This window comes from Quercus suber, unplaced genomic scaffold (assembly GCF_002906115.3).
Source record: "Quercus suber isolate HL8 unplaced genomic scaffold, Cork oak 2.0 scaffold_156, whole genome shotgun sequence".
NCBI lineage: Eukaryota > Viridiplantae > Streptophyta > Magnoliopsida > Fagales > Fagaceae > Quercus > Quercus suber.
The window spans coordinates 8,176-32,741 of record NW_027069617.1 but is presented as its reverse complement, the minus strand read 5'-3'; the positions used below and the strand labels follow the sequence as shown (position 1 = coordinate 32,741).

The window sequence follows — 24,566 nt, the reverse complement described above, 5'->3', positions numbered from 1 at the left end:
ATAGAATTTTCCTCCAACCCCCCCCTACATGGCAACTCAAATGAGTATCCATGTGTACTTACAATCACATAACCTATTTGATAGTCATGTGACTTGTTTAGAAAATGAGTTATGTGATTAAAATACATGTGAATAGTCTACTGAAATGAGTTATGTGATTAAAATACATGTGAATAGTCTCCTGAATCTTCATGTAATGGGTTCAAGAAAACTTTATTCTTTGAGAGTTGCTTAGCAAAAAAGGAAGTCACATAGAGTAGGTTTGAAAGGATGGCATGCTGCTTCACTGTTCAAAATTCGAATTGCAGTTTCCTTCTGTTGACCCAGTAGTAGAGATAGAGACTGAGTAGCAATATTTTGTTCCATGCATTTGTTACTTAAGCTATGATATCCTGGTAGAAGTAGGAACAGAGCTATATCCTCAACTTCTCAGTATGCTTTGTTTATTATCACTATAATGTGTATTACATGATGATAAAAGTGGAGAAGACATTATCAAAGCCGTTTTGCTTTACATTGCAGGCATCAAGAGCAAGTCCCATATAAGGAAATCTAATGGAGTTGGAAAACATTGTGCCATGCTTTTGCCAAGCCTAGAAAAGAAATGTTGGACACACAAACCTAGTGTTCAAAATGAGTTGGAACTTCGACAGTGCGTTCCAAATATCTAAAGAAGCTGGTGGCTCAATGTTCTTTACAAGAAGTGAAACACAATCGTATGTTTTTTCCAGCTTCAGTTCATGTACATAGTTGCTAGTGCAGGTTGATGTAGGGGAAAAAGAAGTCCACTTTTCCCAATGGAAGCTCTAGATTTTACCCATCATGTTGTAGATCATCCTCTGATAATGTTTGGATACATCCACTTTATGTATTGATACAACACAAAGTAAATGTTTTGTAGAACATGATATTGAAGGAAATAGAAGGTAAATTGGTATAGTATAGAAGCCGGAAACAAATAAGACTTGCAAACTTCTTGTGATGTATCCTTCCCTATCAGTTTATTGACATTGCAAGAAATCTCTCTCTCTCTCTCTCTCTCTCTCTCTCATACATCAAGGGTGGGAATACTTTGTCCAAGCTAATTGTTGAACTCTATTTGACCCAAAATTTGCATACAAATTTAAGTTTCTGTTGGTTACAGATTGAAGATTCTAAGTAATCATATGCTGATAATTTTTTTTTTTTTTTTTTTTTTAAAGTCTAGGTTTATATGTTAAAAAATTAGTTTGAATTTAATAATTTTTTTCTAGATCAAATAATTTAGTCATAAATTATATCAAGCTTGGATAGAGGATTTTCATCATTGTATTGGTTTCATGGTGGACTCTAACATGAATACTTCTGTAATTACTTAGGGGCTGTTTGGTTTTTATGTTTCTGTCACCCATAATTCTGTTTCCATCGCTCATAACTCAAAATAAGTGGGACCCATTCCAAGAAAGCTTGTTTGGCTGTGTTTCTAGTTTTTGTTTTCATCACTTAATTCTCTGATTTTTGAGTGATGAGTTATAGAAACTGAAAACACATTTTAGGTGTTTTCAGTTTCTAAAACTCAGTTTCCAATGGCATTTTCGTAAATATATTCACATGGTGGCCTCCATTTTCTGTGTCCTGTCTTTTCCTTGCTAGTTCATTGACTACCAACAGATCTCTCATCCTTCAAACCATCTCTTTTGTTTCCTTTTTCTTTTCCTCTTCCTTATCCTCTTCTCTTCCCAAGCCACTCTTTTCTCTCCATACCCATTTGCCATTAACACAGCCTATCCTTCAGACCATTTCTTTTCCTCTTTCTTTTCTAAGATCATCATGAAATTTGTTTTCTTCGTTGTATGCATTTTTGTTGTCTCAGCTCTGCAGTACCTTCTTTTTTTTTTTTTTTTTTTCTTCATCACAGAATATTTTGTTCTTCGCTGCACTCCATGACCGAGTAAGGACGGGTTTGGATTTGGATTTGGGGTTTCAAAATACAAACATGAATGGGTTTCAAAATACCTATTCATTGAACACGACAGTTAGGGTTTTCACGATGGTGTCCCAGCCGAGACTGCGGACAAAGATCTTGCGGTGGGCTGGGTCCTCATTCGCCACCTTTCAGATCCGATCTGCCACATCACAATGCTTATCCGCTGCTTCACGGAGTAGGTTTATAATTTGGTCCTTACTGAAAGGTTCCAAAAGCTTTTGTATCGGCTTGTTGTCACCGTTTGCCATTAGCGCCAGCTGAGGTGGAGGTGGAATTAGCTGTCTGATTGGCTGCATTTTGTTGTTGTTGTTGTTGCTGTTTTTGTTATTGTGGTTGAAGATGGGTTCAGGTTTGTATTTTGAGAGAGTAACAAGGGTGAAGGGGTAAAGGGGAAATGAAAAAAGAGAAAATGGTGGGGAATGGGTTCTACAAGTAGGCTTAACAGAAGAGTCTGACCAATTTACCAGTATGGTTCCCACAAAAAAGTAGAAAAATTGAGTGATGAGAAGCTAAGTGAAGTGTGCCAAACGGGTGGGTGTAGGAAATTGGGGTATTTTTAGTGATGAGTGATAAATGACGAGTGAGGAATGATGAGTAACGAAAATTGAGTAAGGAGTGACGAGTAAAAAAAAAAAAGAAAAAAACAGCCCCTTATTTTCTTCAATCAAGATACCTTTTCCTCAAAAAATAAAAATCATAAATTATATAAATTTGGTCTAGATTTAACCAACCATTAATATGTATTTTACTTTCGTAGCATTAGCATACTAGGGCTCTTGATATGGTGACTTATATCAAGAGCCAAAGTTGTCCAATTTAATTGACCTTGGAAACCCCTAAACGCTTGAACATAGCTTTTTCTTTTCTTCTTTTGAAAAAAAAAAATAGAAAGAAAAAAAAAATGGAGATCTTTCTAAACGCTAGAAAGAAAGCTCTTAGTCAATATGTAGTGGGTTTAGACTCTTCGGTTGCTTTTGAGTGGTGGTGCAATATTATCCTATGAGAAAGTCTATAGACAAAAACTTTATCATTTGTTGATGGGACAAATTGTTAATGATAAGTAAAAAAATAATTTTAAATATAAGCTTTCCAATTAAAATATTGTCAAAATTTTCATGCGTAACATTGCTCTTATCACATGCTCCCACTGACATTTGGATTTCGTAATTGTGCCAAATTTTTTATTTTAAATTCTCTAAGGGAGAAGGCAAAAACAAAAATTATGATTTCAAGTATAAGCTTACCATCTCAACTATTGTCAAAATTTTCATGTGTATGTATCATTGCTCTTATCACATGCTCCCATTGACATTTGGACTTTATAATTGCACCAATTTTTTGCATTTTTATTTGTTGGGAGGGGAGAGGCAAAAAAAAAAATATTATTTGCTTTTTTTTTTTTTTTTTTTTTTTTTTTATTTTTATTTGTTGGGAGGGGAGAGGCAAAAAAAAAAATATTATTTGCTTTTTTTTTTTTTTTTTTTTTTGTTGAGAAACATACATACACACAAAAGAGAGAGGGAACTATGTTTTAACAAAAAAACACACCATAAACTCCACTCAAAAAACATAACAAAACTTTTAAGGTAAAATAAGGCAAGTTATACTACGCATAACACAATACACTCTTACCTAATGTCAGATTTTTGGGAAACACACACAATGTGTTAGATCCTTTTTTTTCCTCTCCCTTGAGTATTTTGCTTAAGAAAGTATGAGAGTATGTTGCATGTAATATAACTTTTCCCACACTCCCTTAATGACTTGTTTGGATTGAGGGAGAGTAATTGGAAGACCTCAATCCAAACAAGCCATAAAAGTTACCATGGTTTTTTAGTTAAGTTTGTGGTAAGCCACCCCTTTCTCTATTTGGTTCAGTTTGACTTATCAGATTGTCGCCAAAATTAATGTCAATACACAAGATGATATATATATATATATATATATATTTTTAATGTACTTTATTGATTTGTATTCTCCTTGTTTAGCATCAACTTGAAAACACATTTCTCCCACTGCAGCCCGTCATAACAAGGATAAAGGTGTATCTTCATTAGCAGCTAGATATGTAACGTGGCTTGCAGAATGAAACACAAATATCATACCAAATACACAACAATAACTGAAATCTGTACAAACTCAAGATTTTCGTGTTTGTTGCAGATATTTAAAAAATAGCAGCCTCTAAACACAAACATTATCTATAAAAAGAATGTACACGCAAATTGCAAACCCAACATATATTGCGTGTTGAACATATTTACACTTTTTTTTTGTCCAAAGAAACTCCTGATATCAGAAATTATTGGTCTTTTCCTACACCAAGGATCCACTGTGCAAGATGAGTCAAGTATGGCTCTGCTTGAGAACTACTGCTCAATATTGGTCCCAAGCTCAGAAGCTCAGCATTAAATTCCTTCTCAAATTTGCTGCAATAAATGTGAATGAGGAAGAGACAGACAGCTATGAACACACACACACACAGCGAGAGAAAAAAGAAAGGTCTGCATGCGTCACTTACAGAATAGAATCAGCAACTGAAGGATTTCTTGTAGTTAATTTAAGTGCCCTTGATGGACTTCTTGAATTCCCAACTGAACCATCAGACAATTCATCTAGCTTGGGAATGTCAATGGAAGATGATATCAACCACTGAGTTGCTGCTGCATACTGTAGGCACAGTGATTTCAGCTTTTCCACTTTCTGCATTTCAAAATCTAGCTTAATTAGAATAAACCTAAAAGATGACCCATGAAAGCTGGAAATCAAGTTCTGAACATTGGCATAACAAATTAATTTTTTATTCCTCCTTTCAACAGTCTTCTTCAATGGTGGTGCCCAGTTATCATCAGATTACTTTTCTAAATGAACATTTCAGATTCTGATTAGAAGCTTGTCTTTATCAAAGTACATTGACATCTCAAGTTGAAGCCAGTAGTAATTTATAATAAGCATGCAAACAAAACCTTTAAATGGATTGAATTTTGAGACACTCTGATTTTTTCTCTCTCCACAGTTCTTTTACTTAGATATGTGGTATTTGGGGAATTTGTACCAAAGAGGGAGCCACGCTTTGCAAGTTTTCTTGGGCTTAACATGCTGATTAGGAGTTTTCTCACATTTTCACTTTTACATCACAAGATTTTTTTTTCCCCAACATTTTTCCCCTTCCTTTACCTTTTAAGATTATAGATATGCAATATTTAATAACCATCCTCGGAATTAATCCAAAAGGTAACTGGACTAGCACTAGAGGATCACCAATAAAAACAGGACTAACCTTCAGCACTTCAGGCAAAAGAAGCAAACATTCTCTAAGACACTTATCAAGGAAAAAATCATGATGCTGTACAACCTGTTTCAAAAAGAGTATTATCAGATATCACACATGAAGCTCTTACTCAAAACAGCAATGCACAAAATAATTGATGATACACAGCTCTGTGTCTAAAAGAACTATGCACATGCAACTTTTACTTAAGAAATTGTACATCCGGAGGACATTCAAGTCCTATAGAATTTTCCTTTGGCTGTGGGAAATAAACATATTAGTACATGAAGACCATACCTCATCTATACTTTTTGCAGTCTGAAGTCTGCTATGCATTATGTGCCAATTTGGCTCAAGAACCTGACACACATAAGTACATTTAGCTTTTAAAAAAATTCTGTGAAAAAAAAAATTGAATTTAGAAGGTAATATAGAAACCAAAAGGAATTCACATTAGGGTCAGAACATATGTTCTCCCTCCCCCCTTTCCTGGTGCAGGGCATGTACTGGCCCCACCCCAATCAACAGGAAAACATTTGAACCTCAGACCTCCTCAACTGACCAGAAACCTTCTGAAGCATGACAAGACAGTTTTGGCAGGTCAGAGATGATTACGTAGATTTCCATTTTATTACCTGCTAATAGAACTTGCAAGAGCATGCAACATACAAGGTCTAAAGGCAGGGGGGAAAACACGCAGGGGAACTTTTTTAAAGGAAAAAAAAAAAAAAAAAAAAAAAAAGGCCTAACCACATTATAGGAAAGAAAGGGAAAATTATTAGGGGAACTTTTTTAAAGGAAAAAAAAAAAAAAAAAAAAAAAAGGCCTAACCACATTATAGGAAAGAAAGGGAAAATTATCTTTACCTCCCCTGTGGTTTGTCCCTTAAAACATGGAGCTCCATTAGTGGTTTATTTTGTGACAATTAAACATCTTGCAGTTATCTCCATTACACACTTTAGGGTTAACATAAAAGGAAATATAGGATGTGATATGCACATGGTGGATATGATCAGAAATGTGAGAGAAAATGACACAAAATTCCTTCATTACCTCACTAGACAGCTAAAAAAGGGGGGGAGAGAGAGAGAGAGAGAGAGAGAGAGAGATGTCTCAAATAGAGGGATCATTCCTTTATTCAGATAAAAATAGGAAATTTAAAGGAGAATATAGTTGTAATTCCAAACATTTTATTAATGGTGTTAGCCATTTATCCCATTTCTCCAACCATGGGTGAAATGTAAGTGTCACAAGGTAGATTAAGGGAAAACCAAAGGGGAGGTAAAAAGTTATGTATCCAAAAAGAGAGAGAACAAAAGTACAATTAAACCTATGTAACTATGTTACAAACAGTACTAGGTCCAAGCATCAGATTCAACTGTTTCCCAAAAACTTCTCTATTTTGAAAGGTCCAATAACACACCACCTGATGTAATGTTGTTTAACACACCACTTGACGTAATGTTATTTCAACTTTCAACCAAGGACCTTGGGACGAGACAAAAAAATCCAATAACAAGAAACAGACTAATAAACACAAAGGCATATATGAAGCAGTATTAATGATGTCTTTAGCGTTTAAAACAAAATTTGCTGTAGAGGTTAAGGTAAGACTGGCCTCAAATGTTAGATAATGCAGAAGGCTATTAATAAATTTGAGCATGCTACGACACAGCAATGATGATCTGGAGATTGCAGTTCCTCGCATCTTAAGGGCACGAACACCCTGGAAAAATTATATTGCAATTGAATTAGAAAAGCACAAAGAGGCATGTAATGTCTCAAGATAAATTAAAGGAACTGTATTCATACCTGATGCACTTGCCACGCCCCACAGAGTTGGCGATCAACATGTTTACAGTGAAAAAGAAACCGAAAAATCAACTGATACTTGGTTAGGGCTTTTCTTGATATAACTATAGACAATGGCCATTGTACCTGAAAATAAAGCAAATAATATTGGAAACTAGCAGTGATACCATTGGCTAGATTAGGAGAGGCTCTCCTCCAGTTTGAATATCTCCAGTTTTCTCCCATTTTTAAGTAGATGAGTGACACGTGGAAAAATAAAAATTCAACGGTTAGAAATAAAAACCATCACTTTCTCATTTTTTTCTTGCCTCTCTCCTTCACAACAAATCACAGAGTCACCGGCAACACAAATCCACCACTGTGACCCATGAAGCCGCCAAGTCTCTGCTGATGCCAAGTCTCTGTCGTTGCCTTGCCACCATTAAAAGTGACAGCCGTTGCAAGTACAAAACCATGAGCAATCCGAGCCTCCCATCAGATCTATGAGTTTTCATAATTCCCTTCACAAAACCAACACCACATATCCCTTAACCAACCTCCAACATGCAAAACACAAGAATCCGGTCCCCATGTTCCACTTCACGCGCTGCCATGTGCCGCCCGAATTTTCTGACCACCGATCCACTTGTCGTCGCCCTTAGCCGCTGCTTCAGTGTGTCGTTCACCAACAATGGCCACGGCAAATCTCCACCACTAAGGCGCCTGGATCTATTTGTTTTGTGCTTATGAATTTTCGTCTCCGGCAAATTCCTATGCTTTGTTGGTGGTGATATTGGAGAGAGAGAGAGAGAGTGCAGAACGTGATGTTGGAAACTGGAAAGAAAAAAAAAAAAAAACTATGGTTGGCGTGTCTTTTTTAAGTCCATTAGATGTTTTATTTTTCCATGTGTCACTCATCTACTAAAAAATGGGAGAAAATTGGATATATTCAAACGGCAGGTGAGCCTCTCCCGGCTAGATTAGTATAGAGTAGCATCATCTAGAGACATGAACCTCTGATTGAGAAGAGTGACACCAACGAGAACATTTGGCCAAAAATACAGTGATCAAGAAACTATAAGGATCCATCTACTACATCACATCAGAAAAGAGGGCCTGATGCAGTTAAAGAAACAATAAGGATAGAACTTGTTCTAAGCATATCTTCTTTGAGAGTTTCAGGTTCACCAAATGGTAGGTCAACTCGTATGTTAACTACATAAACATTTGACGGCCCATCTAAGACCATCATTGACATATATTACAAACTTAGAAATGGAAAGGAAAATTAAAAATCCTGAAAGAATATACCTTGTAGCTCAAAGAAAATGTTTCAAGGCCAGTAATGCTCACTGGCTCCTCTAAATCATTACCATCAGAGAAAGTCCTGCTAGCTTCAAGATCTTTGAGTGCACCCAATCTTTTAAGCAGTGATGATCTTTCCTGAAATCAAAAAGGCATAATGAGAAATAAGGCAAACTCAACTCCACAAATTTAAACTTCACAGAAGCTGCCAGTGGCTTACCACACAACATGTTAAGTCCTCATTACAGGGATCTGCAGCAGCTGCTGTGGTACGTAAAGCAAGATCTAGTAGGGACTATTTAGGGGAAAAAAAAGAAAGAGATTTAAGTTTAACATAGCTTTTATAATTAAAGGTTCTTCAAGTTGCTAATATAATTATAGAAAAGTTATGTGCCTCAAAGAGCTAAATGATAAAAAAGAATAGAGAAAAAAGGACAACCTGCAGCTTCTCCACAGAAATCTCGTCAATCTTTTTTGTTAGTTCATCTCGAGATATATCCATAAAATGAACCAAGAAATCACCCTGTAATATAATCACATAATTACTTTGTATTAGAAAAGAAGTATCTCCCATGTGTTAAAACTACATGCTGTTCCCACATTAAAATATTTAACAAAAAAGGCCTAGTTAAATCATGTGTGTAGAAAAGAAAGCATCGTATAGCACGTCACAAATCATAAATAATTGCTTTGCATTCATATTTGAGTTCCATTTCCCAAAGCAATATATGTACAAATATAGGCATATGAACAATAAAAGTAAAAGACCAAATGGATTATAAATTTATAAGACACAGATACCTGATCAAGAAGAAGATAATGTTTTATTGAACGCAGCTTTCCAATTAGATCATACTACAATGATAAAAGCATAATTTGTCAACAGAAGATTAAGCAATAATGTAGACCAATTGCCATAAATGACAAGCAAATGAGCAGAACCATAAACAACTGAGTCTATAGGCAAGAAAATTATTTAGTGATACTGACCAAACCTCACCTTTTCTTTAATAAGATTTAAGAGCTCACTGCTTGCAAAATCATATGCAGCTTTTATACACTCAAGATAATGATGGTTTGAGCCAAAAATCATTAATTTTGAATTTTCTGATACGGGGACCTACAAATAAGAACAGATCAAAGGCATGTACTAACACAACCACATAGAAGACCAGAAGGTTTGTTTTATTGATGTTGTTTTTTAAAAAACATTAATAGTCTATATTGCAAGGGTCTATTCATAATGAAACCTGAACATGATGCCCACATTCTCTCATGACATTTAGATATTTTCCAGTGGTCAAAATTTTTCCAGCTATATTTGCAAGGAAACTAGGAATCCCATCCTTGAGACTGTATCGTTGCCTCCAAAACTTAGCATCATAATCCAGAGTGAGGCTCTCCTATAAAAATTGAATGGTTGTAAGCATCTAAAGAAAGATTTTGTTGAACTCTGCAAATAAAGGCAAAATACCTTTTGAAGAGATTTGTTCTCCGCAATGAAAAATTCACCATAAGGATCATCAATCACTCCTTCATAGACCCACCTAAAATTGTTTGTTTTCCATTAAGCAAGAAAATGAATTAGACTGAATCATAAAACCACAATGCAGAAAACAGAAGTAGAGAAAGCTGCAAGTTACTGAAGATTTTTTTTTTTTAAATGTGTAAAATGCCCTGGTCATTGAGTACGTGGTAAGTAAATTCAACTTAATCAAAACACAATCCAAGTTAACTTTTGACCTCATATCTCAAGCTTTAACTTTGAACTTTGAATTTATGAAGTATGGACAAGAACAAGAGAAATCGATATGACACCACAGAGAGACACTAACAGGGAAATTCATGGGAAAATAGGACACAATAATAACATATTGTTGTCCATGTTTATGTGTTTCTGTATGGACTACAACTATTGATTATTTTACAAGTGGAGACAAACAATAAAAAGAATACTAGTGACTTATCCAAAAAATTTTAATTTTAAAAAAAAAAAAGAAAAGGAAAAGAATACAGGTAGAGCCTGGATAACAGGAAAATTGTAATATAATATTCAAGGCCTTTTTTACCTCAAGAATAAAGGGTGAGCTAGCATTGGAATTATCCTAGATTCAAAACTGTGGAAGAGAGGAATCCGAGGAGCAAAGGTACGAAGCATTAGGACATTCCAAAGAGACAGTTTTTTTTTTGGATAAGTAATAAGATATATTGATATAAAAAAGGAGCACCCTAGTACACAGGGAGTGAACAAGGGATAAGAAATCAAATACAAAAATTGCAAGAGTCTAGGAATCAATAAAAGAAGGGAATGATTGATTTTGCAAAGCAAACAACCAATCCCTTAAAGTTCTAAAAAAGAGTAGCTTGAGGTCCGGAATAGATCTCTCAATATCTTCAAAACATCTACTATTCCTCTCCCTCCAAAGACAGCACAATAAGCAATGAGGAATGATGGACCAAATATAACTATTTCAATGATGACCAAAGTTGCCTTGCCAACACCCTAACAGCTCCAAAACAGTGTGCGGCATAACCCAAGTTACTCCAAATAGACCCAAAACCATAGACCATAGATCCATAGCAAAAGGACAATGAAGGAATAGATAGTCAACCGATTCACCATTTCTCTTACACATGTAGCACAAATCCAAAATCCACACCTTTTTTCGTAAATTATCAATCGTCAAGCATTTTCCTAAGGCAGCAGTCAAGACAAAGAAAGCTTACTCTTCATCGAATTGGGCTCAGCTAGACAAGGCAGCCAAATGCCAAAAACTGAATAAAATGTTCAGTCCGAGGAGCGGGCTTACCCCAAGGAACTGAGGTCCCAATCCAAAACCAACATGATAGGTGATTGAGGAAGAGAGTAGAGACGTGCAGGCAAAAGAAGTAAGAAGCTTCTTGATAAAGCACCTATCACCTCCACATTAAATGCACTGTAACAACTCAGCATGCCGCATTTAATGGCAAAATGACCACTAAATAGTGTTCTTATAGTTGTAACCTACTTTACCACCACCAGCAAGGCATTGATGGGACAAGTATCCAAGCAAGGATCCATAGCAGCCTAGGTGGAGGGCCGGGATCAGGCCCCAACTACTATAAAAAGGAAAGAGGCTCCCTTAAGAAAGGGGATAGAAAATTGGAAAGGAGAATGTAAAGTGTAATGTGAAGCATTGTAACCGAGAATTGAAAGTTATATGAAAAGTGATACTCGGACTAATCTGAGGAAGAGTTAATACAAAAAATTTTGCCTTTCTTACTAGTAATCTTTCGTATTTCTAATGACTTAAGAATTGGTCTTCTTTTTAAATTCCCTAACGAAACTATTGAGGCCTGAAAAGGTTGACCTTAACAACCTACCTTTACAAATTAATTGTATTAAGCCTTAAAACAGTAATTACCCACTTAACTTAGGTTGGGCTGTGGATTTCCGCCCCCTACAAAAACTTACAATGAAAAGGGAATAAAAAAAATGTGTGGCCTTTTTCCCTTTATATGAATATTTATGCAAAAGGATAAGAAATAAACCATCAATTTATAAAAAGACAGTCCATGGGTTTAAACAATATTAACAAGGTACCTATGCTAAAAACAAATACAGCATATATAGATAAGTATCTGTGCAATTTTGGTCAAATAAGCTAATGTTTAGAGTTCATTATAGTACTGAAGCAGAGGCTGTCAAAAGCACAAACAGGGATGCTGCAAATTATACCTTTCCAATATGCCAAGATATGCATTGCTTGCACATTGTGTCATCTTTTCAAGCAATGATCTCACTGCATTATCACCAGCCATGGCCTTAGCCTGAATATAGGAAAAGCAACGTAAAGAACTAAGAAAACATATACCCCCCATGCCATGATAATGGTCAACATTTCCCTTTCCGGATGACCCATTATATTTGTTTCCTTTTTAAAGTCAAGAGTATTTCTGTGCATAATAATGTTGATATGTAATTCTTTACACTCCTTTGTGTCAATTGTACGTGTAGTCTTTCAGCAATAAAATATTTTGTTACTTGGCAGAAGAAGAAAAAAATGTTCATTCCACCATAATAGATTTTTTCATCAAGTTAAAAACATGAGATTTATATTACAGTGCAAATTTAAAGGTAAAAGTAGGGGCAAGACTGGAACTTTAGTATGACAAGTAACTGAGATAACATTTAATGCAACTTTCCGAACTGTGTTTTTCTAGAGTGGAAAACATTTATAGAGGAGAGAGTTAATGTTAAACAAGTTGTGAAGTTTAACTGCTGAGAAGAAAAGCCATCTAAGAGCAGTTTTACTACTTAAACAAAAACAAAGGTAACTCAGATATAAGGTCTAACCTGGCTTTGCAACAGGTTAAGAACTGCAGAACCTGCAAAATTATTAGTTGAAGCCTTTTGTATTACAGTGGATAATGCTTGCATAGATCCCATCATAGGCTGCAACAAAAGGTGAAAACTCCTTCAGTGAGCATCCTAGGAATGGCTGAGCACATTTAAGACAAAATCAAACCTGACAGTAAAACCACAATCCTTGCATGGAAAGTCTTCCCAGTTGAAACTGGTGCTCAAGCTGTGCCACCATGGCCTGGTAATCCTGATAAGAAATTTTTGAAGAAGCTTTTAATGAAGGAGATTCATTGTAAATAGCATAAATAGAAAAGGACGTTTAACTGAGACAGCATGGTGCCCTAAAATGAAATGGAATTGCAAGAACTGGTCAAGTAAATGACTAAGTCAAGGAAGGTGCAAATATTAACATGCAAAACTAAGATTATATATACTTGGTGTTTTAACTCAAATATTGGTTACAAAGGACAGTTAAAGACATACATATTGCTCTTACAGGATCTAAAAGAATTACTATTTTGCTTGTAAACATTCTATACTTAATTTCTCTAGTAGACATTTTAATACTGAAATAAAACTTTTCATGAATGTGATTTGTAATTTTTTTTTTTAAACAAAAAATTATTTCCCTCAACATTATATTTATTAAAGAATATGAATAAATGAAAGTGAAATTAGTAAGAACGGCCACAGAACCTTAGAAAATTAATATAATCAAACTGAACTCTCAATGATTGAATCAACTCATTCAATAAAGTTTAAATTTAACTACTTGGGAAATTGGTGGTAAATCCTATCATTTATTTAAAAAGATAATCAAAGTGGGGTGAGAAATGAAATGGATGTCCATGGCATCTAAATTGCACCCAAAGAAACTGAATAAGTTGGTGAATCTACAAGACATCCAGAATACATTACCTAATCCTACAATGGGATTAAACAAATGACAAATCCTTAGTCCCAAATTTTCAAGTCGACTATGGATCCTTAACAAATTAGTCAAGGCCAGCCACGTGTATTCTTTTCCTCCATTCTATTCTATTTGAAGTCATAGTCTCCGCTACTTTCTTAATTGAAACGTCCTTTTTAACTACCGCTACTTTTTTTTTTTTTGGGGATAGGTAAGAAGAGTTATATAAATAGAAGAATACTCCGATTATCAAAAAAAGAAAAATAGAAGACTACTCCATCAAAAAAATGAAGTAGGTAAAGAATATATCTACAAGCAACATCAAAATACAGAAAGAGAAAATTATGTACAAGAGGATAGGGTATCTAAGAACAGCTGAATGGATTCCCTAGCTATGAAGCATGGGCGCGTTTCCAGATGTGGATGCGGGTGCAGGTATGGGACTCGGCAATTTTTGAAAAAAAGGGTGCAGGTGGGACGATTAAAAAATTATTAAAAATATTTTTATTTATATTTTCTATATATTGCTAAGCATACTTTTTCATATTATATTAACATATACTAAATTTAAGAGCAATAGTAGATAATAACTAAAACATTAAGTTCATAAATTAAATACAACCCATAAGTTTGAAACTAAAACATTCCACGATGTTCGAAAATTATAATACAGGGAGGGAGGCATAGAGCAGATGGAGGCAAAGAGCAAAGAGGCAAGGAGGCAGTGAGAAGAGAATGAGAGATTTTAGGGTTTTTTTATGTTTAAAGATGTTCAAGTTCAAACAGTGCGTTTTGCACTCTCTTTTTTTTAAAATAATTTTTATTTGAATTTCGGCCTGATTCAAAGCCAGTTTCGGCGAGAATCGATCAGTTTCGTCCAGTTGATACAATCCGATTCAACCCAAATCGGCCTGAGTCGGCCTCGAATCGGCCCGAGTCAACGTGTATCCGGAGATGAAAAAAAAATTCCGATGCGGCACCAACGCGCAAGCAGCGGCATCGCTCACCACACCCCGCATCGGACACGGGTGCGGATAGCTGCGTTGGTGCTTTCTAGTTCCCTAGAGCTAAGAGGAAAGGGAATCCCCACGCACGTGACCAATCAAACAAGGTTCTAGCAAATAAAGCTAAGAGCTTGTCTCCAGGATGCACCAAATTTTCAAAAATGCGATTATTTTGCTCCCTCCAAATAATCCACATTGCACAATTTGATACCAAATTCCAAATATATAATAAGTGCTTTATTTTTTTGATAAGTAAGAATATTATAAAAATGAAAGGCTACTCTATGCATGAAAAACATAGAACAAACTTAGAAAATACAAGAAGAAGAAAACTGAAAAAACAAAAAAGAAAACCAAACAATAGAATAATTACAAAAGAGAAAGAGAGCTAAGAAAAAAGGGGAGAGAATCACTAGTTGTGAGCCCCGATGCCCGAGACCAATCAAAAAGAGTCCCACTAAAAAAGGCAATCGTCTGAACACCGGAACTATCCAAATCCTCAAAAGTCCTCCGATTCCGTTCCTTGCAAATACACCATAGGATACACAACGGAACTAAGTTCCAAATCTGAGACGAATGCTTCCCTAACTAATTCCACCAGCCAAAAAGCAAATCTGGGATCGATCTAGGCATAACCCAAGACAAACCAAAAGTTATTAAGATAAAGCTCCACAACTGATAAGCCATCTCACAATGAAGAAGTAAGTGGTCTACCGTCGCTGAACAATGCCGGCACATAATGCACTAGTCTACATAATCCAATCCTCTCAATCTTCTCAAGTTATCACCTGTTAGGATCTTATTTCAAGCTGCACACCAAACAAAAAAAGAAACTCGCCTAGGGGCTTTAACTTTCCATATTCCTTTCCAAGGAAAGACAATTGAAAGAGAATCTCGCAGTTTGTTATAATACGACCGGATGTCAAACTCCCCATTAGGTTTCAACTTCCATCTCATCCGGTCTCTAACATCCATTGGAGGAGAATTAGCTCCCAATATACGAAGAAAATGCAGCCCTTCATCTATCTCCCAATCATTAAATTCTCGAATAAAACGAACATCCCAAAATCTTCTATCCTCCGCCCCCTGCCTTGACAAAGAAGCTTCTACAGATGCCTCCTTATTAATGGCACTACCATACAACCTTGGGAAAGCCACTTGGAAAGGTTGATCCCCATACCACCCATCCTGCCAAAATCTCACTCTATTCCCCAACCCAACAACAAACTGACAATTCTTGCTAAAATCCTCCCATCCCATGCGAATACCTCTCCACAAACCACACCCATGAACTCCCCTACCTAGCTTTGAGGTCCATCCCCCCCTCCCCCCTTCTTCCCCATATTTAGACGCTACCACCCTCCTCCATAACCGACCCTCTTCCTTCCCAAACTGCCACAACCATTTCTCCAATAAAGCCCTATTGAAAGTAGTAATTTTCCTTATCCCCAACCCACCATTAGCTATAGGCGCACATACTTTATACCATCTTACCAGATGAATCTTGCTATCACCTCATAGAAAGTCCCTTTGCAACTTTTCAATCTTATTAGCCACATAAGTAGGAATGGTGAAAAGAGATAGAAAATAGGTAGGAAGACTAGATAATGTACTCTTGAGTAGCATCAATCGACCCCCTTTAGACAAATACAACCTCTTCCACCCGGCTAATTTCCGTTCAATTTTTTCTAAAATAGGATTCCAAATTAAAGGGAAGTTATGTGAAACCCCCAACGGCATGCCGAGATAAGACATAGGCAAAGTTCCAACTCTACAGCCCAAAATTTCCGCCAAGGCATGCACATCACCTACCTCCCCTATAGGAACCATTTCACTCTTGTGCACATTTACCTTCAAACCTGTTACCGTCTGAAAACTAAGTAATAACAACCGAATATGAAGAATTTGCTCCACATCTGCATCACAAAATAGGATAGTATTGTCTGCAAACAAAAGATGTGAAACACATTCCCCACCACCCCTCCTACCCTTAACTTTAAAACCGCGGATCAAGCCAGCTCCCTCCACTCTTCTCAACATCCTACTAAACACCTCCATCAAAATCAAAAACAGCATAGGAGATAGCAGATCCCCTTGTCTTAAGCCCCTTGAACTACCAAAAAAATTAGCTGGAGACCCATTAATCAAAATAGAGAACTGAACTGTGGAAATACAAGTGCGGATCCACTTACACCACTTCACGCTAAAGCCCATTCTATTCAATAAATACAGCAAAACCTCCAAATTCACATGATCGTAAGCTTTCTCAATATCAAGTTTACAAATGACTCCAGGAACTCTACTCTTCCCTCGGCTATCCACACACTCATTCGCAATAAGAACCGAGTCAAGGATTTGTCTCGCACCCACAAAGCTATTCTAAGACTCAGAGATCAATTGATCTAAAACTACTCTTAAACAATTTGCCAAAACCTTTGCCAAGATTTTATACATACTTCCTACCAAGCTAATAGGCCGGAAATCTCTAATATTAGAGGCGTCATTCTTTTTAGGAATCAAAGCAATGAAGGTAGCATTGAGAGACTTTTCAAACTTACAATGTTGAAAAAACTCATCAAAGACCACTAACAAGTCTTTCTCAACTACTCTCCAACAATACTGATAAAACGCCATAGTAAACCCATTCGGACCTGGAGCTTTGTCCCCCTCCAAATCACTTACAACTTGAAGTATCTCCTCTCTCTCAAACTTCCTTTCAAGCCAAACTCTCTCCGTATCCCCAATACAATCAAACTCCAAACCCTCCACAAAAGGCCTCCACCCCTCAGACTCCTTGTACAAATTTTTATAAAATTGGATTGCCTGATTAGTAACCTCAGATTCCTCCTCAAAAACCACCCCTTCTACCTCCAAGGTCCTCAGATGATTATACCGTCTATGGGAGTTAGCCATTCTGTGGAAGAACTTGGTGTTATTATCCCCTTCCTTGATATATAGCATTCTAGATTTTTGTCTCTAGGAAATTTCCTCAAAGGAAAGAAGATGCTCCACCTGGGACCTCAAATCTACCCTATGACATATCTCCCCATCAGTGAGCCCAACCTCCCCTTCCTTAGCGTCTAATGTTTTCAATTCCTCCAGTAATTGTTTCTTTTGACGCTCTACATTACCAAACTCTCGACGATTCCATTGTACAATGTCCTCTTTCAGCGCCTTTAATTTTTTCGCAAACACAAAACTAGGTGTACCTACAAAAGAATGCCGATTCCACCAAGATTGAACCCTATCCACAAACCCCTCCGTCTTCAACCACATATTTTCAAATCTGAACGGACTTTTCCCCCTTGCCATTCTCCCTGCCTCCAAAAGAATTGGACTCTGATCTGAGATAGGACGGGGTAAAATTCTTTGAATAACATCTGAGAAATGGTCCTCCCAGTCTGGAGAGACCAAAGCTCTATCAATCCTAAACATTGCTGGTTGATCAGTACCACTTGACCATGTATAGCTACCTCCTGTATAGCTACCTCCTTCCAAAGGCAAATCAATCAAGTTATGATAAGTGCTTGCCAAACCAATTCCTCCAACTGGCCAATAAATCAATAACCCTCTTAGGTAAAACCCAAGTAACAACAAATGATCTAAAAGCAAAACTCCATTACCTAGATACCACTCCACAATGCAACTAGAGATGATCAACACTCTCCCCACTACCTCAGCAAAGGCAACATCAATCCATAATAGTGTAGCCCCTTTTCCTCAAATTATCATCTGTGAGAATCTTCGCCCATGCAACTTGTCCAAACAAAAGGACCACCTCATAAAAGGACTTTAGTGTCAAACTCCCCCTTCAACCCTAAGCACCACCTCATCCTAACCCTGTCCACACTTGGGAGGACTTTGTGACTCCAAGGTGTGAAAAAAGGCCCCCACCAATTCTATCTCCCAATCATTAAAATCACGTTGAAACCATATATCCCAACTCCACCCTTCATCCCTTCCTCTTATGGCTCACCAACATATCTGCCACAGATGTCTCCGTATAAGCAACAATCTCAAATAAAGCCGGGAAAGTTACTTTCAATGGGTGATCTCCACACTAGCAGTCATGCCAAAACCAGACCCTACCTCCCATCCCAATCTCAAAGTAAATAAACTTACTAAAACTCTCCCAACCCCAACCTTTCTGTATACCCCACCATAAACCACACCAATGTGACCCACTACGCAACTTAGAGAACCACCACCCCATTCCTCCCTGAATTTTAAAGCAATCACACTCTCCTTAACTACCTCTACTATTGTTCAATGGGATTAAAATGATTGTTCAAAATTGAATATATAATAAAGAAAAGTTTTGAAATTTACAGAGATCCATTTGAACATCTTCCAAAGAAAGGCATCCATACCGTAGAAACAACGATGAAAATTTGAATTTAATTGCACCATATAACAAGTTCATCCAGATGAAAAACAGACCAGAGGGTTCTAAGGAAGAAAAAGATGGTTCTTAGGCAAAAAAACACAAATATAAGGGTAAAAGAGTTCCATCAGCAGCTACAATTGCTAGCACAACAATCATAAATTTGTGGCCATGCCATCCTCATTAATTCAAGAATTCCAAACTAAAAGCAAAAAAAAAAAAAAAAAAAAAAAAAAATTCCAAACTAAAAGCAAAAAAAAAAAAAAAAAAAAAAAAAACCAAGTTAACACGTCTGCTTTTATTGAAGACCTCTTCAACCAAACAAGTAAGAACTATATTCTTCCATATATCCAAACCAAAGGACTTTGGAAAGCCCAGCAGCTGATTTTTCACCAGCATGTCTCAAATGACCAGCTAACTTAATAAAGTATTATGGGCTTGAAAGGTACAAACCAAAAAATCCAAAGACATAGTAACAGCAAAGTTAGAGTGATGGACATTTTCCTATTCTATAGTTCAAATACCAACACATACTTTCTTTTCTTTTTTTTGACATTCATTCAGAACCAAATTATCCAACTTCTCAGTAGCTAGATGCAAAATTGTATTGAAAGGACGGTATACACACCCATGACCATTTTGAACCTTGGATAGAAAACAGTAGGTGCAATGAAGATTATACACTTCTTGGTTTCGTTAATTGTTTCTCTCGCCTTCAATTTATACTGTCTCTTCCCCATATTCATACATGTTGAGGGACTCCATTTCATTCTTCCTCTTGTCTTTCTTCTTTTACCAAGTAGATCTTATTTTTTATAAGTTTGGCCCAAGGGGAAGGGAAATGAGACATTCAAATTAGTGGCCTCCGCTTCATGAGGTGTGTTCCCCAATTGATTGTGCTACCTTTTAGAGTTCTTTTCCAAGTAGAATGTTGATTGAAAACTGATACCATTAAAGTTGCATTTTAGATGCTGTTAACTTCTGATTGGAATATATAGATATTTTTATAAGTATTTGGACTATGTAATAAAAGGCAGTATTCAAACCTATAATAATTAATAAGTCAACAGAAAACAAATAAATGGCCAAAAAAGTTGATATTTCACTCACATATTGAACTAAACAAACATTGTTCAAAAACAAAGCAACATAGAATAATCACATGATTTGACAGAAACTACCAGAAGGAGTGCCCTGAGTGCAGCAGCAAAGGCATGATTCACTAGGCCATTCTTGAACTGGGACCTCGACTCAACAAACTGGTTAATCATTATAAAGCTCTCACACAAAGGGAAAATCTTCTTGGCCAATTCCTGCAATAATATGTGTTGGTATTCAAACTTCAAACAGTTTTGAAAGGCTAATGCTCAAATCTGATAACACCATAATACGCATGATCAAATTCTCTACTTTTTAAAATACCCATAAAACTATTATAGTCATAGGGACCAGCGACAGCAAACCCTTTTAGGTTACAAATACTATATCAGCTAAGTCATTTCTTCTCTCAAGCACCTTGCCAATTTTATAAAATTCTATAAACTTTCATGTGTAAAATGGTCAAATCCATTTCCAAAGACACCAAGTATACTCCAATTCTATTTTAGAACATAATTTGATTATCATTAATCTGTGGAAAAGAAATTTAGTATACTTCTGCAAGCTATGGTATATTCCACTACTACAGAGGCAGAAGTCTAAATCCAAGTCATAGAACGAACCCCTTTTGTTCAAATCGTTTCACACAGCAACTCAATTCGGTTCAAGCCATCCAGTTTTTTTCAACCACCACCCCAATACAACAATCAGTATTAACAAAGCCACATTTCTTTTCACAGTAAAAGCTACAGCATAGCATGCCCAAGTGATGAAAAAAAGATCAACCAGAACATTATAACAGAGAAGTCTAACAAGAAAAAACGGTTGTTGAAACAAATTAGAGGCCTCACTAATTCATACCTGTAATGCTAAATCCATAGATGGATCAACCTGGAAGGTAACGTTATCCTCCTTTCCACGAACTCTTTTGATTAAGATGTATCGTCCTTCAATTCCGACCATAGCAGAGAGGAGATCATCAATAACAATAAGCTCCTACATGTCGGAACAGACTAATAACTGAAATCCATATATAATTTCAAACGATATTAACAGCTTATGAAACTTAGAATATCTCTATACTATCAGTGGCTGTTTAAAAGAGAAAGTATTCAAAGTGGAGTGGTGTGCTTGTGTGTGCATGAATCTATATTCAGTTAATACTATTTCCAAGAAATTCAACCACCAACTCCTTCTACCCTTGTCAGACTCCAATATTTCTATCCAATCTTAGAGCATTTGCATCAGCTTCTGCAAAAGTTTTTGTCTATTTTAACATAAGAACCTACTTTTTCTATTTTATATGACCATTTTTCAAAAACATTCACATCAGATTATCTATTCTATTGTCTATTTTATTAAAATATTTAATTTTCTTGATTTTTAATTGTTTCTCTCTTCACACATCACAACCACCATTCACTCTCTTCCTTCATCCTTGAGAAACGCAAAGAATGAATAAGTGGGTGATTTTTAACATTGATTAGCCAAAATTTTACATTTAGGCCATTTGGCATGGACCAATGCAAGTGCTTTTATGCAACATTGGGTAATATAAATAATTTCCAGAAAAAATCTCTTTATGCTCTTCACCATTTTTTGACATTGATTGTAGTTTTTATTTCATACTTGTGACACACAATTTTTTTTTAAGAAGAAAATTTAGAAAATAAGCACAAAAAAAGGTGTGCAACACCATTCACATTATCTTAGGATGTGTAAAACATACCTGCACTGCAGCATCAAAACAGCCAATGGCCTTGTCCGGTCCAGCACTGCTTATGTACAGGCAAAATCACAAACATATAATCAAATATTGTTTTCATGTTTCTGAAATGATTATAGTTTCCTTACCTAACTTATTCAATAAAAAATTATAGTAAAAATTTAACTGGTATGAATAGAATAATAATGGTAATATAACCAACTAAAGCCCAATTAAGCCAATGAACTCTAGTTCTAATGGCACCTCAAACCCACCAGGCACTTGAAACTTACCAACCCTTATATAAAATTTAAAACAAATGAACAAAAAGCACAACATCCATACCTAAAGGAATCCACTGAAAAACCCTTTGCTTCTGTAAATCGAGACGTCACTTTTGCTTCCTACAAAACCCAAAATCAGATCTTCAGTGCTCGAAATTCACCATTTGGTAACCAATTAAAACAGGGGAAAGGAAATTATCTACTCTTTATTACATGAATCAAATGTAGCCAAGATTGCATCACTAAAAACAGCTATGAAAGACAACCCATTACACATGAACTCCAAGATCATATAGGTCCACTTATCAACAAAACCAAAAATTAATAAATAAATAAATAATTGTCTTTATTTCTTGGTGACGTAAGAGATGATTCATTCACGAAAGGTAAAATGCCACAAAAAGCCTAAGAATTCAGTTTCTTCAGAAAATTAACAAACTATGAGTATGTACAAAATCTAGCATACAAGTTTGGCCACATTACTTATTTTTCGATAATTCAATAGATCATTCTCCATTGGAAACCAGGAGATACCAATTGAACTATAAAGCTCTTGGCAGTTTGGCAACAGTACTAGTTGGCAATCTCCGCAAATATCAAGACAGCCTAAAATTTGTGCTTGCTTGCACAACTAAAAACGCAAATCACGGACCACGCCACTAAGGTTGTTTAATTCAACATCAAAATTCATACATTCACAAACCCTAACTCTTCACAAACACACATTATCAATTTTTTTCCATGGCATTTCACTCAGACTAGCAGTGCCTATACTAAAAAAAAACCTGCATTGTACAACTAGAGTTGCAAATCCATGAAAAACTTTCCGCGAATCGTTAACTACAAAGAAAATAACTTTCCCTCTCCACAAATATATACCAAGCATTGAATTCAATTTGAAAGAGAGTGGTGGCGGTGGTGAGGTGAACCTGGTGGAATCGGCCGGTGAGGAAGGGGCGATCGATGTTCCAGCGAGGAGTGGAGGGGAAAGACGACGTCGTCGTCGTGGTTGGCTCCATTTCCAACCAAAACAAAACCTAAATACAAAACACTGTTGGTAGCCTCATCAGCAGTGTATGATCTCAAACAAAAAAGAAAAGATTTTGCAGAAAAATTTGAGTCATTTGACTGTAAAACAAACTTGCCGTGATAATGCGCGTTGTCAAGGAGCTTCCGCCGGAGATTCAGCCGGCCGGTGAGTGGGTGTTAGTGAGAGAGAGTGTAGAAGAGGAAATGAAAGGGGAGGGGGAGTAACTTCAAATTTTAAATCCTTAAGGAAAAAGGAAAGAATGAAATCGCTATTTTAAATCACGAGGTTAGAATGAAATCCGTCAGATCAGTAATAATAGTAAACAAGGCAGCACTTGAAATTGTGATCTCAAAATACTATTTTAGCAAAATTTTCAATCCTTCGAAACGTGTTATGAAAACTATGATTTCAACAGCGTCATTGTTCAGTTAATTGTGTTTAAGAATAAGGTGTTTTTATTAATTTATTTAGTTGTTTCACTCAATTTCTATCCAAATGCCTCAAACATAAATAAATAAAATAAATAAATAAGATAAAGAAAAAATGGGGTCAAGTGCTTTTTGAAAGTATAGAATGGTATATAACCTTTAAAAAATTGTGTACAACCTCTGAAAAATTGTATTCAAAAAATTTACAAAATTGAAAAATTATGTATATTAAACATACATAATTGTTTACATTCTTCAAAATTTTGTGTACTTTGAACGCTAAGAATTGTGTACATCCTTCAAAAAATGGTGTACGAAGTTATGTACATTCTTCAAAAAATTGTATACACTAAATGTACATATTTGAAAAAATTGTGTACTTTGAATGTAAAAAATTGAAAAAATTGTATGTATTGAATATACAGAATTATGTACATTGATTATACACAATTTTTTACATTATACAAAAATTGTGTACGTTAAATGTACCAAATTATGTATGTTGATTGAAAATTTGTGTAAACCGAATGTACAAAATTGAAAAAGTGTATATATTAAATATACAAAATTTTGTACATTGAATATATATAATGTTATACATTATTTATAAAATTGAGTATGTTGAATATACATTATTATGGATATTATCTGAAAGAGAAATGATGTGTTTACAACATTTTCGAGAATTCTAGCCTTACCCCTATTTTTAAAAATATTTGGCAATATGCCCTGTTTCGAAACTATGTAGGTCCGTGTCCCTATTTCGAAACTCGATTTTATTAAAATCGAGTTTCAATCAAAAAACTCAATTGATAGAAAATCGAGTATATGGTGATTAAACTTTTTTTTTTTAAAAAATAAAAAATATTGCATGGAAATCGAGCTCCATGAACTCAAGTTCCATGCAATTCATTTATTTATTTTATAAGTTTGATCGCCCCAAACCAATAACTGCGTTCAGGAAGACTTATAGTGGCATTTTATATGGAACTTGAGTTCCATGCAATTTTTTTTTTAAGTTTGATCACCCCAAACCTATAGCTGC

The 24,566-nt window shown here is 35.8% G+C and overlaps 1 protein-coding gene across 1 annotated transcript; it reads right to left on the bottom strand.

Moving 5' to 3' along the window:
- Positions 1-3,994: 3,994 nt before the first annotated feature.
- On the bottom strand, positions 3,995-23,095 carry LOC112036269 (gamma-tubulin complex component 2; the record flags this gene model as incomplete). Its single annotated transcript, XM_024069074.2, is given in 21 exon segments — positions 3,995-4,395; positions 4,488-4,669; positions 5,247-5,321; positions 5,535-5,597; positions 6,856-6,963; positions 7,050-7,175; positions 8,340-8,471; positions 8,554-8,628; positions 8,773-8,856; positions 9,135-9,188; positions 9,334-9,453; positions 9,584-9,736; positions 9,808-9,880; positions 12,052-12,143; positions 12,670-12,768; positions 12,842-12,925; positions 20,158-20,289; positions 20,936-21,070; positions 21,804-21,849; positions 22,125-22,183; positions 22,993-23,095. Coding segments are annotated over 21 exon segments (2,109 nt in total). The 3' UTR covers positions 3,995-4,268.
- Between the last annotated feature and the right edge of the window lie 1,471 nt (positions 23,096-24,566).